This window comes from Rhinatrema bivittatum, chromosome 3 (assembly GCF_901001135.1).
Source record: "Rhinatrema bivittatum chromosome 3, aRhiBiv1.1, whole genome shotgun sequence".
NCBI lineage: Eukaryota > Metazoa > Chordata > Amphibia > Gymnophiona > Rhinatrematidae > Rhinatrema > Rhinatrema bivittatum.
In genome coordinates this window covers 250380836-250398597 of record NC_042617.1, presented here as the reverse complement: position 1 = coordinate 250398597, position 17762 = coordinate 250380836, and the positions used below count along the sequence as shown (strand labels likewise).

The window sequence follows — 17762 nt, the reverse complement described above, 5'->3', positions numbered from 1 at the left end:
ATCTCCCAGATCCTGCAAATCCCCTCCCAATCAATCTCTCAGTCCCCACTCACACCCTCTATGTTTCACTCCCTACTGAAACAACTGGGCCCCATCCACTCCTGCCCAAGATTCCCCTGGCACTAATCCTCCCAGTTCCTGTGCTTTCTGTTCCCAATCTCAGTCCTTGCTCACCCAGTCCTCCAGTCGATGCTCTCTCCACAAATCCACTCACCCTCATCTCCTACTCTCTGTTCATTCCCTCCCACTGCTAATCTCCCAGTCCCCATGCCCTCCCACACAGTTCCCAGCCTAAGAAGCTGCTTGAACCATGTGGTACACCTTAGATTTCTAGGGAGCCCTGAATAGGTTAAATATCTTCATATTTGAAAAGCGCAAGAGAAAAGGAAAGATGCTGTCTCTGCCCTTCTTCTGGCTTATGATGAGCCATGTGAAGTTAAAGTGCCAGCAACCGAATAATGTTTTTGACTCTGGCAGAGCCCAGCATGGTCTGAATTGGGAGGGTAGCAGTGGCAGAGTATTGTCACAGTTAGGGGTGGGATCACAGCCTGATAATGATGCCCAGGCCTCATGCTTCTCTTGCTTCCTCTGCCTCATCCCGAGAACTCTCGGGGCCGCAGGGTGGTGCAGGGCTACAGCACCTTAGGGCAGTAACCGCTGTGGCCATAGTCACTTTAACCATAGGCTAGCTATTGCTCTGACAGAGGGTCATTAACTCCTTCCGCCAAACTACTTTCATTTTTAGAGTTTACAGTATTCTCATCATCTCACTTGTAACCAAGAATTGCTTTTCTTAAGTCAATACGCATGCCTATTAAAAATCCAAGATATTTTCCCATTTTTCTAACAGGCAGTCAAGGTTACAATCCTGAGCCCACAATAGAGATCCTGAAAATGGAAGAGCTTCATGTCGGCGACCAGTTGGAGGGAAGAGAGGAGGATACAGATACCAAGATCGGTGATCAAAAAAATTCCTTTGTATTACATACTTGATATGGAATATTTAAACGTTTATGAGGTTGATATTTTTAAAAAGTGCCTAAGTAAGTTAACAGGATAAAGCTTACCTGGCTAACTTACATGGGATATTCAGCAGTATGGCTATGCTGCTGAACAACCCCGTGTTTGCCACTACTTACAAGATATATCCAGCAAAGTTAGACTTGCTCTATTTCAGGTCTGACTTATCTGGTTAACTTAACTAGACAAGTATGAATATCACTACTTATCTGGCTACGTTTAGCCACTTAGGTAGTGCCATCCTGATCCACCCAACTAGATATCCAGCTATCTACTTAGCTAGGTAAGTGACTTATCCGGCTAAGTGGCGGCTACTGAACATAGATGGATATTTCCTAGCGTGTAGACAGATGGACTCAGAACAAGTGGGTTATACTCCCCTGCCAGCAGATGGAGACAGAGCAAGCTGACGACATAGTATATATACTCCTGCAGTGACCCCAGCCTGCCAGTATTCTCCGTCTCCAGCAGATGGTAGACGTGCATCTCCCTATGGGGATTGCTTCAGATTTTGGAAGGAGAATTTTGAATTAAATAAGGAAAAGCCCCGCTCTTTTGTGGTGATACCAAGTGGTCCTTCCCCCAGTTGAGAATTCCTGAGGTGATTTCCATGGTCCCTAAGATGTGTGCCTTGATCTGGTAGCTGGGTTTCCCGGCATGGACTTAGCTGATTGTACAGCTGAAAGACAGCGGGTGCAAGAGGCCGAGTGCAGCAGTGACGGTAGATGCCCTCACCCCTTGCAGCCGGAGACCGTCTCTGTATTCAGCCAGTAAGCGCTGAGCTCAAATAAGTTTAAAAAAAAAGGAAGAAGTGTTATCTTCCAATATAGAGACAGGTGTTTTAGGACTTGCTCCAGTCTTTGTGCTTGGTGCACTGTTCCGACGTCCTTTCCCGCTCTCGTTGGGGCTAGGGGAACTTGGCAGCCTGACAGGTTGAGCAGCCCTGGTGGAATAGACCCCGCAGTTAGGCTTTTTGTCTGCGTGCTGCGTGGTATGCCGCGGCAGCATTTTCATGCACTTCTGTGTGTGCTTTACTGCCCTCTATAGGACGTCAGTGTATGAAGTGCATCGGCTCTGTGTATGCATCGTTCACTCAGTTTTGGGCTTGCCTTTTGTGTCCACAAGTTTTTAGCGTGGTGATACGCTTCGGCCTACGCACACAAGTTGTGCGTGTGGTTTTGCGGCACTTAATTTTGAGGTGCCTAATTTTTGTGCGCATAACATTTTGAGTATCAGCCATTTGGATGCACATTCACCATCGTCGATGGTGCCGGGGAACAAGAAGCCTAAATGCCTTTCTCTCTGTGTTGCCTGTCCTATCTGGGCTTCTCAGCCTAACCTGACTTCCAACCTGTGTCAACTCTGTTTGGATGCTCAGGGAGAGCTGTCTTCCTCTGATTTTGCTAAGCCTGATTCCTCTCATCCTGATTCCTGATTCCTGATTCCTCTCATCCTGGTTATGGCTTTGTCTGGAGGTATGCCAGATCTTGGTAATCCCTTGAATGGCTCCTCTGCGGGTGATGCGAATTCAATGGGCCCCTCTCCAGTTCCTTCTGGGTTTGGCCTAGATCTGGCTGCTTTTTCTTGGGTGGAGTTTGTCAGGGTTTACAAACCTTTCTTCAGTCCTCCACTTTGCCCAATCATGTCAGGTCGGACCTTCAGCCTGTGGCCCCTCCCTCTTCCAATCCTATGGTTCAGCGCCGGGCACACCTCGGTTCACTGCAGGTATTCCCGACAGGAACCTAGATGGCACTGATGATGAGGCTGATCCTGATTCCTTGGAAGATGGGGAAATTCCTCTGGGATTGGAACCGTATCAGACCATGTTACGGTTCTTTCTTAGAGATGAATTATCGGCCCTGATTTCCCAGACCTCGAAGATTCTGGGTGTTTCTGGTACAGATTCCATGTTGGAACCAAAGAAGAATCCCATTTTGGTTTCCTTGCATAAAGCCTCAGGTTTTTTTCCCTGTTATAGACTCCATTCAGGAATTGATTACAAATGCAATGAAAAAGGGCAAAGAAGATAACAAAAGTCAGCTAAATAAGTCACAAAGGGAGTTCAAGAAAAGCAGTAACCTGTGCCAGAATAACTGGAAAGCTATGAACACAAATGCTCATAGTTTGGGCAATAAAATCCCAGATCTGCAAGCCCTAAAGGTGAAGGTGGGCTTGGACATTGTTGCTGTCACGGAGACATGGTTCACAGATTCACATGATTGGGATACGGCCATACCGGGATATAACTTATTAAGGAAGGACAGAGAGGACAGAAAAGGGGGAGGAGTCGCTCTTTATGTCAAAAACAATATCCAAGCATCCAAGCTGCAAGGAAGATGCAGCAAAGAAGAGGCTTTATGGGCCATCCTAAAAAAGAATGATGGGGCATCCGTTTTTATTGGAGTGGTTTACAGACCTCCAAATCAAATGGAAGTACTAGACAGATATCTGGTTGAAGACATCCAAAAGATGGGGAAGAAGGGAGAAGTGATTGTTGGAGATTTTAATCTGATGGATGTAGACTGGAGAATCCCTTCTGCGGAATCTAACAGTAGTAGAGAGATAATGGAAACTCTGCAAGGGGCTCTGTTCAAACAAATGGTAATGGAACCTTCGAAGGAGGGAGCTATACTCGATTTAGTGCTCACTAATGAAGATAACGTCTCTAATGTCCAGGTGGGCGCCCACCTCAGCACCAGTGATCATCAAATGGTATAGTTTCATATCACAAATAGGATACGTAGAATTCGTACAAAGACCCGGGTTTTGTGTTTCAAAAAGTAAAGAAAAGCAAGAAAAGAATAAAACCTATCTGGTTTACAAAGGAGGTGGCTGATAAAATAAAAGATAAAAGAACAGTGTTTAAGAAATATAAAGGATCCCAAAGGGAGGATCACAAGGAAGAATATCTGGTGGAACTGAGGGAGACGAAGAAAATAATCAAGAAAGCGAAAAGTCAAGCGGAAGAAAGAATTGCCAAAGAGGTAAAGCGAGGTGACAAAACATTTTTCAGATACATCAGTGAAAGGAGAAAAGTCCAAAGTGGTATACTGAAATTGAGAAAGGTGAAAAGGATCAATGGGTGGAGACAGATGAAGAAATGGCAGAAATATTAAACAAATACTTCAGTTCGGTGTTCACTAAAGAAATCCCCGGAGAAGGACCGTCGCTAGTTAAGAAACTGGAAGGGAGTGGAATGGATGAAACTCCGTTTACGGAAGAGAATGTAGGGGAAGAGTTAGGAAAACTGAAGGTGGACAAAGCCATGGGGCATGATGAGGTTCATCCCAGGATATTGAGGGAGCTCAGAGATGTGCTGTTGGCTCCTCTGTGTGACCTGTTCAATAGATCCCTGGAAACTGGAAATGGTGTCAAGAGACTGGAGAAGAGCGACGGTGGTCCCACTTCACAAGAGTGGGAGCAGGGAGGAGGCTGGAAACTACAGGCCGGTTAGCCTCACCTCGGTGGTGGGAAAAGTATTGGAGTCGCTGCTGAAGGAAAGAATAGTGAACTATCTACAAGCAGCAGAAATGATGGACCACAGGCAGCATGGTTTCACCAAGGGAAGGTCCTGTCAGACAAATCTGATCGACTTTTTTGATTGAGTGACTAAGGAATTGGATCGAGGAAGAGTGCTCGATGTCATCTACTTGGATTTTAGCAAAGCTTTTGATATGGCCCCGCACAGGAGGCTTGTGAATAAAATGAGAAGCTTTTTGTGAGTGCCAAGGTGGTGGCTTGGATAGCAAACTGGTTGAAGGACAGAAGACAATGTGTGATGGTAAATGGAACTTACGCTAAAGAGAGAGCGGTGATGAGTGGAGTGCCTCAAGGGTCGGTGTTGGGACCGGTCCTGTTCAATATTTTTGTGAACGACATTGTGGAAGGGATAGAAGGTAATGTTTGTCTATTTGCGGATGATACTAAGATCTGCAACAGAGTGGACACGCCGGAAGGAGTGGAAATGCCAAGAAGTGCAGAGTCATGCATATGGTGTTATGGCCGTCGGCTGCGGCAGGCCGCGAACGGGGCTGACTGTCATGGCCGCTTGCCGTGGCCGGGACCAAGTACTCACCCGCGGCGTCGGGTTGGCTCCGAGGCTCCTGCAGAAGCAGACAGCCTCCTTCGGTACTCTCCTCGCGGCCATGGCCACTGCTGAGGCCGGCTGCAGGGCCCTGCACGGCCGGGATGACTCCTCCCCCTCCTGGCTGACTTAGAGCCACACGCACGGCTGAAGATAAGATTTAAAGGGGCCATGATAGGAAGTTGTCGTGGCTCCTTCCCGGGACTCCTTCCTTGCCTCGGGTATTTAAGGCAAGGTCTGCTCCTCAGACCCTGGACCGGCTTCCGACACTTCTCCTGGCTTACTCCTGGACTGGCTTCATACCATTCTCCTGTCTTGCTCCTGGACTGGCTTTCAACCCCCTTCTGGAATCGACCAACGGACCGGCTGCGGACCATTCTTCAGCTCTACTCCTGGACTCTCTACCACCTGCTGGAGGCGCCAGCTGTCTGGAATCCACGACCTGCAGGAGGCGCCTGCATCCAGACTATCTTCAGTCTTCAGTGATTCTCCTAAGTCCCAGCAGCCGGATCTCTACAAGCTCCTCCTGGGGGGATCACGAGCTTCCAGGGTGAAGTCTTCAGCTATCTTATTGTTCGATGTAATTTCCAACTTTGGTTCTATGTAAACCGACGTGATATGTACCAGTACATGAACATCGGTATATAAAAGCTTTTAAATAAAATAAATAAATCTGAAATTCACAACCTGCAGGAGGCGCCTGCTTCCAGATTATCTTCCATCTTCAGTGAGTCTCCTAAAGTCCCAGCGGCCGGATTTCTACAGGCTCCTCCTGGGGGGATCACAAGCTTCCAGGGCGAAATCTTCATTCAGCTCCTGATTTACCTGGCCTCGCCCTCCGACGGTAGTTACCTTAGAGGGTTGACTCTTTCTTCGGTAGCATTCACTCTACCTCGGAACAGGGGTCCACCTTCCGATTCATAGCATATGGGGTGTGGAAATCCGAAAGAAATGTATTTGATGGGGGGTGAAGGGCTGATGTGCATGGAGCAGGAGAGAGACCTTGGGGTGATAGTGTCTAACGATCTGAAGTCGGCGAAACAATGTGACAAGGCGATAGCTAAAGCCAGAAGAATGCTGGGCTGCATAGAGAGAGGAATATCGAGTAAGAAAAGGGAAGTGATTATCCCTTGTACATGTCCTTGGTGAGGCCTCACCTGGAGTATTGTGCTCAGTTCTAGAGACCGTATGACAGAGACAGGATGGAGGCGATCCAGAGAAGGGTGACCAAAAAGGTGGATGGTCTTCATCGAATTACTTATGAGGAGAGATTGAAGAATCTAAATATGTATACCCTGGAGGAAAGGAGGAGCAGGGGTGATATGATACAGATGTTCAGATACTTGAAAGGTTTTAATGATCCAAAGTCAACGACAAACATTTTCCGTTGGAAAAACATCAGCAGAACCAGGGGTCATGATTTAAAACTCCAGGGAGGAAGACTCAGAACCAATGTCAGGAAGTATTTCTTCACAGAGAGGGTGGTGGATGCCTGGAACGCCCTTCTGGAGGAAGTGGTGAAGACAAAAACTGTGAAGGATTTCAAAGGGGCGTGGGATAAACACTGTGGATCCATAAAGCCTGTGGGATGGGAATGAAGAAAAGAGGTATGGGGGTGGCTTTCGGGAATGATGGCTACTACCTAGTGATTAATACCCTTATTCAATAAAGGTTCACACGGTTAATGAGACTCCTACATTGCTCTATGCTTCAACGGCAAGAGGAAATGTGGAAAAGAGGATTTGCATTCAGGCAGCAACCATCAAGGTAGCACATCTGGGTAAACAAATAAGCGTGGGAGTAGCTTGCTTGCTGCGGCGGTTACTTCCCCAAACCAATTAAGCCTGATACTTCACTTTCAATGCATATCCAGTGTAAATCTCTGCTTCAACGGCAGGGGGGAATGAAGATAAGAGGATTTACCTTCAGACAACAACCAACAAGGACTGAATTGCACAGTCTGGGTAAATAAATAAGCGTGGGAGTAGCTTTCTTGTTGCGACGGTTACTACCCCGACTTGGAAAGCATATCCAGCACAGCTCACTGCTTCAAAGGTAGGGGGAATGAAGAAAAGAGGATGCATATTCAGACAACAACCAACAAGGAATGAATTGCACAGTCTGGGTAAACAAATAAGCGTCGAAGTAGCTTGCAACGGCAGGGGGGAATGAAGAAATAGGATTTACATCCAGCCAACATCTAACAAGGTATTGATCTGAGCAGTATGAGTATACAAACATCTGGATAACTTGCTCGATACGACGGTTACTACCCTCAAACATTAAGCCTTATACTTCATTTTGATACAGCTCCAACACTGCTCTCTGCATCATTGGCGGGGGTGGAAGCAAATTAGAATCAAAAGCTACCAATAAGGGCCATGAACTCAGCGGTCGGAGTAACAGATAAGTATGAGAAAATAAGTGTGAAAGCTTGCTGGGCAGACTGGATGTGACCTATTGGTCTTCTTCTGCCGTCATTTCTATGTTTCTATGATTGATCTTGAATGGGACACCCCGGAGACAAATTTCAAAGGGGTTCAGACATTGGAAAGTCTGTACCCCCTAGATCCAGTTGTGAGAGAGCGTTTACATCTTCCCAAAGTAGATGTGCTGGTCTGTGCTGTGTCTAAGTAGATGACTATCCCAGTGGAAGGAAGAGCGGCCTTGAAGGATGTGCATGATAGACAGACTGAGTCTATCCTTAAGCAAGCCTTTGAAGCAGTGGCAATGCCTTTACAGATTGCTTACTGTTGCACTCTTGTGGCACTTTCTTGTCTGCTTCTCTCTCAGGAAGTTGATGATTCTGGGGTGAATTCCAGAGCAGTTATGGAGCCTGCTGCTGCCTTTTCAGCAGATGCGGGTTGCGATTTGGTCCATACCTCAGCCAAAGGAGTGGGTTCGGTGGTAGCGGCAATGGCATCAACTATGGTTGCAAAATTGGTCAGCTGATGCAGCCTCCAAAGCTTACGAAAATGCCTTTTAAAGGCTCGCTCTTGTTTAGGAGTGAGTTTGAGAGGCTGGCCAGTAAGTGGGGTGAATCTCCAGTTCTCCAGTTACCGGAGGATAAGAAGCATTTGCAGCACCTCTGCTATGACTATAGTTTCCAGGGTTCCAGGCAGTTTTGTCCTTACAGAGTGTCGACCTTTCAGAGGATTCGGCCTTTCTATAGGTCTCAGTCCTTTCTGTTACCCTCGCCGATTGCAGGAACCTGCAGTTGGCCTCACATTACCCGGGCCTCCTGGTAATGGCGGAGAGCCACCACTGCTGTTCTCCAAAGCACTGAGACTGGCTGTCGCTGCCGTCTCCATGCCCCTGTGCTGCCGGATCCTCATCATGCTCTCCTCCTTCACGGCTGTGCACCTCTGCTGATGCCATGTTGCCTCGCGGCTGGGACACTGCCGACTCTCCAGCACCTGGGCCTCATAGGCGTGCGTGTGCACCTCTCTTCTGGAATTAAAGGGCCCGTGGCGGGAAAATGCCTGCGGCTCCTTCCTCGGATGTCACCGCTGTGGGACTATATAAGTCAGGTCCCTGCCTCCAGCAGACGCTTTGGCAACAGGTCACCTCGCTCCTTGCATTCTTCAGTGAGTTCCTGAGTTCCTTGGACTGCCTTGGCTTTTGACATTGGACCGGATAATGACTGCCTCGACCCCTGCTGGAATCTGACCACGAGTTTCACCACCTGCCTTGTCCCTCGCCTGGAGCCTGCCCTCGTACTTCGCTGCCCGATCTAGTATGGCGCCTACTCTCCAATACCTCTCCTTCTCCTGGACCTCCATCATCACAGAGACCCCCACGTAAGTCCAGCCGGCCCCGGTACTCGAGGGCTGATCCTGACGGGAATGTGGGCTGGTAGTGGTGAAGCCCCAGAGGAATCTCTGCCTGTCATCAGCCTCGCCTACTGACGGTGGGGACCAATGGGGCTCCTCCCCACAGGTATCTTCAACTCCCCCTCATTCCAAGGGTCCACCAGCACAACAGTTTGCCAAGGCTATGGATTCGGCAGAGGCTTCAGCACTTCAGGCCATTTCTGGACTCACTCATAAGATTCAGGAGCAGTAGCGCTGCCTAGAGGCTCTGGCGACCTCCATTGAATGCCTCAATGCCCGGCTGGATGCTATGGCAAACCAGGCTGCCCCGTCTGTTCTAGTGGCGACTCCACCGACCCCAGTGATACCTCCGCGCCCTTCAGTACCCTTACTGGCGCCCCTGCAATATGACGGAGATCCTAAACAGTGTCGAGGGTTTATAAATCAGTGCTTTACGCACTTCTCTCTCCAGCTAGCTCTTTTTTCAGAAGACAATACCAAGGATACTTTTATTCTCTCTCGCCTTGATGGCAAGGCTCTGGCTTGGGTTTCTTTGCTTTGGGAATGTTCTGACCCACTCCTGCAGGTCTTATCCTATTTCATCTCCTCCTTCAAAAGAGTCTTCAATGACCCTGGGCGACTAGCAACATCTAAAGTGGATCTCCTGCACCTTCGTCAGGGGAACCATTCTCTGACAGACTATGCTGATGGGAGGACTGTTTACACATCATTTTCTTGGAAGGGATTTCTATCCGTATCAAGGATGAATTAGCAGCTTGTGATCGCCTGACTTCTTAGAGGACCTTATTGACCTGGCCGGGAGGATCGATCAGTGCCTTCAGGAGCACGCCCGGGAGTTCCGGACCCCCTGTAGATCCGCTAATACCAGGCCTCGTTCACCTACTCCAATCCTAGCTACCACCTCGAGGTCTCCCTCTGCCAATCCGACCAAGGAACCTATGCAATTGAGCCGTGACCGTCTCACTCCTGAAGAGTGCCTATGGAGACAACAGGCTGGCCTTTGCCTATACTGCAATGGGGGGGGGGGGTGTCCCTAGGCTTCTCTACTCAGCTCCCCTACTAACCCTCTCTGTGACCATCTTGCTGGCCCATCAAAGCTTCCCAGCCTTAACCCTTGTGGACTCGGGGGCATGGGAATTTCCTCATGAAGTCTCTGGTGGACTACCTACATATTCCAATTGTTCCAAAAGACTTGCCACTCATCATATCTTTAATCCAAGGTGATCCATTGCCCAGGAGGGTTACCTTAACTATGGTTCCGGTCACTGTGACTATCGGGGTGTTACATGTGAAAGAGATCGAATTTCACGTGATCGACAAGTCCATTCATCCTATGATCTTAGGACTGCTGTGGTTATAACTCCACTCTCCTCAGTTCGACTGGGCTTCTCTTGAACTCTCGGTGGGGCCCTCATTGTCACCAGTCCTGCCTGAAAAGAGTTATAGCACCCTCGTAACTCTCACTGGCATCCTCAGCACACGAGATCCCTGCTCCTTACGCAGACTTTTTAGATGTTTTCTCTAAGGTCAGAGTGGATATTCTATCACCCCACCAAGACTTTGACTGCGCCATCGATCTGCTACCATGTACCAATCCTCCACATGGTAGGGTCTACCTGCTATCCATTCTGGAAACCAAGGCTATGTTGGACTATATCCGGGAGAACCTCGAAGGGATTCATCCGACCAGCTACTTCTCCTGCCGGAGCAGGATTCTTCTTCATGACGAAGAAGGGTGGGCACTATGAATACCTTGTTAGGCCCTTCGGGTTGTGTAATGCCCTGATGGTCTTCCAAAAAATGAACAAGATCTTCCATGATCTCCTCTATAACAGAGTCGTGGTGTATCTGAACGACATCCTTATATTTTCCAAGGACCTTTCATTTCATCGCCGTGATGTCCACCAAGTTTTGCAACACCTCCAGGAGCATCACCTATATGCCAAACTGAACAAATGCCTGTTTGAAAAAGCGAGCCTTTCCTTTCTGGGGTACATAGTTTTCACCCGTGGTTTCTCCATGGATCCAAGCAAACTGAAAAGCATCCGTGACTGGCCCCAATCAACTGGATTGCGGGCTGTCCAAAGGTTTTTGGAGTTCGCCAATTAATACCGACATTTTATGCCTAATTATTTCCTGATTGCAGCTCCCCTTACAGCCCTCACACGCTAGGGAGCCGATGATAAGAACTGGACCCCCGAGGCTGTGGCCTCCTTTCAGGGCCTGAAGGAAGCATTTCTACAGGAATCCTGCTTACACTATCCAGACCCTAATCGCCCTTTCATCCTAGAGATGGAAGCATCCTCGGTAGTGGTTGGGGTCCCTACATCTGTGTTCTTTTTTTTCCTGAAAGTTCTCTTCTGCTGAATGCAACTACAGGATAGGTGACAGGGAACTTCTTACTATCAAGTTAGCCCTCAAGGAATGGCGCCAGTGGCTGGAGGGCACGCAACACAGATCATAAGAATCTCGAACACCTGCAACACGCTCAATGCTTGAATGCCCGGCAGGCCTGCTGGTCCCTCTTCTTCACCCGCTTCAATTTCGACTTGAGATTCCATCCAGCGATCAAGAATGCGAGGCTGATGCTTTATCATCCTCTTTTCTGCCGGAGGATCTTCCTGGAGAACCACAGCACATCATAGATCCATGATGGATAAAGACATGATGGATAAAGACATGGCTGTTCTGCCGAGCCTTCCCCCACACTAACCCAACAGTCTGATTTTAATCTATTCTAGCAATTATGCATATAAACAAGCTCTAAATCATGTATACAAATTACTACTATAAGGACGTTTAAAAGTTATTATGAGGACTGCTCCTTGCCTCCCTCATATACTCCATTGTATATTTTACCTTCTCTTCGTGCCCTCTCTTATTTCCTACTCCAAGTTAACTTATCCTTGTTATAATGTAACTTTATACTCCTTTCAAATTGTCTCTTGTTATTGGTTGTTTATAGTTACTGCTTGTTCGATGTAAACCGAGTTGATTTGATTTGTATCAAGAAAGTCGGTATATAAAAGCCTTAAATAAATAAATTAAATAAATCCAGAACGAATCTTCTTGTCCATTTCACAGACTGTTCATCCAGGGAAGACAATCATTCCCCACAGTCTCCATGAAAAGGTTTTGGAATAGTCCCACGACTCCCGTGTGGCAGGTCACCCTGGCCGGGCTCGGACTCTCGATCTCCTTCAACGATACTATTGGTGGCCCCAAATGAGACACAATATCCGAGACTTTGTGGATTCTTGTCCCACCTGTGCACAGCAGAAATCATTGACGGGATGACCATGAGGGCTGTTATAGCCAGGGAACCCTGGACCCACTTGTCCACCGATTTTCTGGTGGACCTCCCTCTTTTTAACGACAACTCTATTATTTGGGTCGTGATTAACCGCTTTTCTAAAATGGCCCATTTTGTCCCATTACCAGGCCTTCCTACAGCTTCCAAATTTGCCCAACTCTTCTCTCAGCATGTGTTCCGTCTTCATGGGTTGCCTCAGCATGTGGTCTCCGACAAAGGTTCTCAGTTCACTGCCTGCTTTTGGCAATTGTTGTGTAAAAAGTTTAATATAACACTGGACTTTACTACTGCATATCATCTGCAAGCCAATGATCAGTCTGAATGAACCAACCACTTCTTAAAGACCTTCCTCTGGTCCTATACCAATGATCAGCAGGATAACTGGGCCAATCTTTTACCCTGGAAGGAGTTCTCACATAACTCCCATTTCTGCACCTCTATGGGTTCATCACTGTTCCAAATCGTATACGGAAGGCAGCCCTTACTTCCATTACCAATTCTTCTCAACATTCCATCTCCAGCCATGGAACTTCAGAAATTTTGGATTTGCACTTCTGAGTTGTTACAAAAGGCAGCCGCTCAGTTCAAGAGATTGGCAGATGCCTATCAGAGACCAGCGCCTCATTTAAGACCTGGAGACAAAGTTTGGCTCAGTACGCGCCACATCCGTCTTAGGATGCCATCTATGTGCCTAGCACCTAGATACACTGGCCTTTTTTCCATTATCAAATAGATGGGGCCCGTAACCTACCAGCTACGCTTACCTAATTCTTTAGGTATTCATAACGTCTTCCACGTCACCCTCCTCAAACCGCTGATACTCTCATGGCCCTCTCAAAAGTCACCCCAGCCACAGGAAATTGCTTCGTAGTCTGATACCATGTATCAAGTACGGGAGGCCCTGGATGTAAGAAGATGCGGCCGTAGGTGGAAGTACCTCTTTGCTTGGGAAGGATACGGCCCAGAGGAGAACACTTGGGAGCCGGCCTCCAGTATTTTGGATAAAATCCTAATCAAGCAATTCATGCCTCTCATCCCAGAAAGCTGAAACCCTCAGGAGGGGGGCTTAGAGCAGGAACCCGTGGTCTAAGTAATGGTGGGGAACCACTGCCGCCTTTCTCCACAGTCCTGAGTCTCCGGCTCTTGCTGCCATCTCCGCGCCCCATGCCACCAGCTCCTCATCACGGCCTCCTTCTTCGCGGCTGTGTGCCACTGCTGCCTCCTTGTTGCCTCACGGCTGGGACACTGCCGACTCTCCTGCACCCGGGCCTCCTCGTAGGCGAGCACGCACGCCTCTCTTCCGATTTTAAAGGGCCTGCAGCGGGAAAATGTCTGCGGCCCTTTCCTCGGATGCCACTGCTCTGGGACTATTTAAGTCAGCTCCCTGCCTCCAGCAGATGCCTTGGCAACAGGTCACCTCGCTCCTTGCCTTCTGCAATGAGTTCCTGAGCTCCTTGGACTGCCTTGACTTTTGACTTCGGACCGGATACTGACTACGAGTCTCGCCGCCTGCCTCAACCCTTGTCTGGAATCTGACCACGAGTTTCACCACTTGCCTCGACCCCTCCTTGGAATCCGACCACAAGTTTTGCTGCCTGCCTTTTCCCTCACCTGGAGCCATCCCTCGTACTTCACTGCCCGATCTAGTGCAGTGCCTACTCTCCAGCACCTCTCCTTCTCCTGGACTTCCATCATCACAGAGACTCCACATAAGTCCAGCTGGTCCCAGAACCCAAGGGCTCAACGTGAGGGGAACGTGGACTGGTAGTGGTGAAGCTCCAGAGGGGTCTCTGCCTATCATCAGCCTCGCCTACTGACAGTGGGGACTATGGGGCTCCTCCCCACAGGTAGCTTCAACTCCCCCTCGGTCCAAGGGTCCACCAGCGCAATACTTTAATTCCAGACTGCCCAGGACAGGAGCAGACTCAGGTGGCAGATCTTCCCGAGCTTCCCAATAAAGGTTTGCTGATCCACCTTTGGGAGCAAGAGATAGGGGGACGCTTCTCTCTCTTGTTCAGAGATGGGTCGAGATCACATCAGATCAGTGGGTCCTGGAGGTGATACGATAGGGTTACACACTGGAGTTTCGCAGTATTCCTCGGGATGTGTTCATGGTGTCTCGTTGCCACACCTCGCAGAAGAAGCAGGCAGTGGAGCCTATACTTCTAAGGCTCCTCAGGCTGAGGGCTGTGGTTCCTCTGCTTACGTGTCAAGAAAATAGGGGCCAATATTCCATTTATTTTGTTGTGCCCAAGAAGGAGGGTTCCTTTCATCCCCTCCTGGATCTCAAAAGTGTCAACCGTCATTTGGAGTGACTCATTTTCGCATCAAAACCTTATGGGCTGTGATAGTGGCTGTGCAGTTGGGGGAGTTCCTGTCCGAGGCCTACCTTCATATTGCCATCCATTTGGAATACCGTTTTCTGCATTTTGCGGTGTTGAGGCGTTATTATCAGTTTCAGGCGCTGCCCTTTGGTCTAGCCACTGCCCCCAAAATGTTTTCCAAGGTTATGGTGGTAGTAGCAGCAGTGTTGAGAAGAGATGGGATCTCGGTGCACCCATACTTGGATGACTGGCTGATTCGTGCCAACTCTCAGGAAGAGAGCAGCCCTGGTAACCAACACGGTGATCTTCTTGCAGGAGCTCAGTTGGGTGGTGAACCTGGCCAACAGCAGTCTTCAGCTGTCTCAGTCGTTGGAGTATTTGGGTGTCCGATTTGACATGAAGCAGGGCAAGATTTTCCTGCCGGAAGTTTGTATTTGGAAATTGATGTCATAGGTGCATCAGTTGGTGAGCACTATACGCCCGACAGTGTGGTGCTATCTACAGGTGTATGATTTGATGATGGCAATCCTGGAAGTGGTGCCGTGGGCACGGGCACATATCCGTTGTCTTCAGCTCTCACTGCTGTCTCATTGGAACTTACAGTCTCAGGACTATTCGGTTCGGCTCCACTTGCCGATGGAAAACTCTCACCTCTAGTGGTTAATGTAGGAGACTCATCTGAGCAAGGGAGTTTCTTTGTCCTCCCCAAATTGGTTGGTACTCACGACAGATGTGAGTCTCCAGGGTTTGGGGAGCTCACTGTCAGGAGCTGACAGCCCATGGACATTGGAATGCCAAGGAGTCCTTCTGGAACATCAATCGCCTAGAAGCCCAGGTGGTCCAGTTGGCATGCTTGCAATTCAGCACAGGCTGCAGGGTCGAGTGGTCTGCGTGCTGTTGGACAACGAGACGATGGAGGCCTACGTCAGTCACCAGGGAGGAACCAAGAGTTAGCAACTGTCGCTGGAAATAGTCCAACTAATGGAATGAATGGTAGGACATTTACAGATGATCTCGGCCTCTCACATTGCAGGAAAAGACAAAGTAAGAGCAGACTTTCTCAGCAGGGAGAGTCTGCACCCGGGAGAATGGGTGTCATCTGCCAAGGCATTCCATTCTTAGACTTGCTGGTGACTTCTCACAATGCAAAGGTTCCTCGATTCTTCAGTTGCAGGAGAGATCCATTGTTCCTGGGCATAGATGCTGTCGTACAGGTCTGACCAGAAGATGAGTTGCTTTTATGCCTTTGCTCCGTGGCCCTTGTTGGGCAGGATAATTCACAAGATCGAAAGGCCACAGGGGGCTGGTACTCCTGATGGCACTGGATTGGCCCAGGTGTCCATGATATGTGGATCTGCGGAGACTCCTAGTGAAGACTTCCCTTCGTCTTCCACCACACATGGATCTGTTACAGCAGGGATTGGTTCTTCATGAGGATCTGACTTAGTTCTGTATTACAGTTTGGCCCTTGAGAGGGCTCATCTTTTGAAGCGTGGATATTCTTCTGCGGTGATTGCCACCTTAATCCACGCTCGGAAGTTCTCCATGTCCTTAACCTATGTGCAGGTTTGGAGAATGTTTGAGGCCTGGTGCGAGGAATACGGTATTCTTCCTTGTTCAGTTAAGATCCTGCTCATTCTGGATTTTTTGCAGGATTGGTTGAATAAAGGATTGGTCCTTAATTCCTTGAGGGTACAGGCTGCAGCTCTTGCCTGCTTTGAGGCCCAGTGAATGGTGTTTCCTTATTGTCTCATCCTGATATGGGCCATTTTTTGAAGCGAGTAAAGCATCGTTGGCCTTCCTTGATGTTACTGGTTTCCTTGTGGAGTCTTAATTGATGCTGGACTTTTTAGCGGGCCCTATGTTCCAGTCACTGAGCAGTCTTTACGGTTATTGACATTGAAGACATTGAAGTGTTCCTGGTGGCTATACATTCTACTTGTCAAATTTCCAAGCTGTAGGGCCTTGTCTTGCTGGAAGCCATTCCTTCGGGTGACTCCGGGGGCGTTACAGCTGTGTACTATTCCATCCTTCTTGCCTAAGGTGGTCTTGGAGTTTCATTTGAAACAATCCATTTCCTTGCCATCCCTGGATAAGGTCGGGAATGCAGAGGAATGCAGAGGAATATCACCTCCTGCGTTCCTTGGATGTCAAGAGACTTATCGTGCAGTATCTGGAGGTTTCTGAACCTTTCTGAAAGACGGATCACCTATTTGTCCTTCATGATGGAAGGAAGCAGGGCAAACCAATTTTGCGGGCTAACATACAGGCCGATCCAGTAAAGTGGGGCCGCAGTTACCCCGCTCCTTACCCACTTTCTACTCACTTTCCGGCCGCGTTAGCCCTTCCTGCGATACACTATCCCCTTTAACCCATCCTTACCGCCTCTTTAAATCCTCGGATAACCCCTTCCGCATGCGGCATGTATATCAGATGTAAACGATCGAATTAGCTATTCCCTCCCATACAGTAACGCGCGCCCCGACTATTGCTATTTTACCCTTCCATTTTGCCCTGCGTTTAACCTGCTAACTTACCGCCTACCCTTACCCCTGCGTTAGAGGCAGGGGTAATGGTAGACGGCAAACTTTCCCCCAAAAGGAAACCTCTAAAAACCTAAAATCCCCTCCTCCCCTCCTCCCGAAGCGACTCGACATTACTTTTTGTTGTTTTCTTACCTTTTGTTGCTTTTCAGCCCCTTCCCTTCTCTGCCGCCCTCCGGAGGGGGCAGCTGCCAGCGAAAGCGGCTCGCAGCGGTCCCCCCCGCGCAGGTCCCGGTTCTCCTGGCTCGGCAATAGCAACAGCAGTACAAAAGCTAGGGCTCCATCCACCCCAATCCTTCCTTCCTTCCTGGCTCGGCCAAATTGTGAAGTGGCTTGCAGCGCCCCCCCCCCGCGCAGGTCCCGGTTCTCCTGGCTCGGCGTGAGGTGAGAGCCCACTGTTCTGTGCCCTCTCCGGCACGAGTGGAGCGAAGCGTTCTTTCGTTGGCCGGAGCGCCCTCCAGCCAATGAAAGCACATAGACGGGCGCGTGTGACGCACGCCGTGACGTCATGCGCGCCCGTCTATGTGCTTTCATTGGCTGGAGCGCCCAAATCGACGGGCGCTCCGGCCAATGAAAGAACGCTTCGCTCCGCTCGTGCCGGAGAGGGCCAGAACAGTGGGCTCTCACCTCACGCCGAGCCAGGAG

The 17762-nt window shown here is 49.1% G+C and overlaps 1 protein-coding gene across 1 annotated transcript in view; it reads left to right on the top strand.

The window, feature by feature from the left end:
• Nucleotides 1-17762, top strand: part of LOC115087343 (zinc finger protein 135-like) — a 77896-nt gene that overhangs the window by 58118 nt on the left and 2016 nt on the right. The window contains exon 7 of the mRNA XM_029594445.1: nucleotides 851-958. Within this exon, the coding sequence (XP_029450305.1) occupies nucleotides 851-958 (108 nt within the window). The remainder of the gene's footprint in view (nucleotides 1-850; nucleotides 959-17762) is intronic.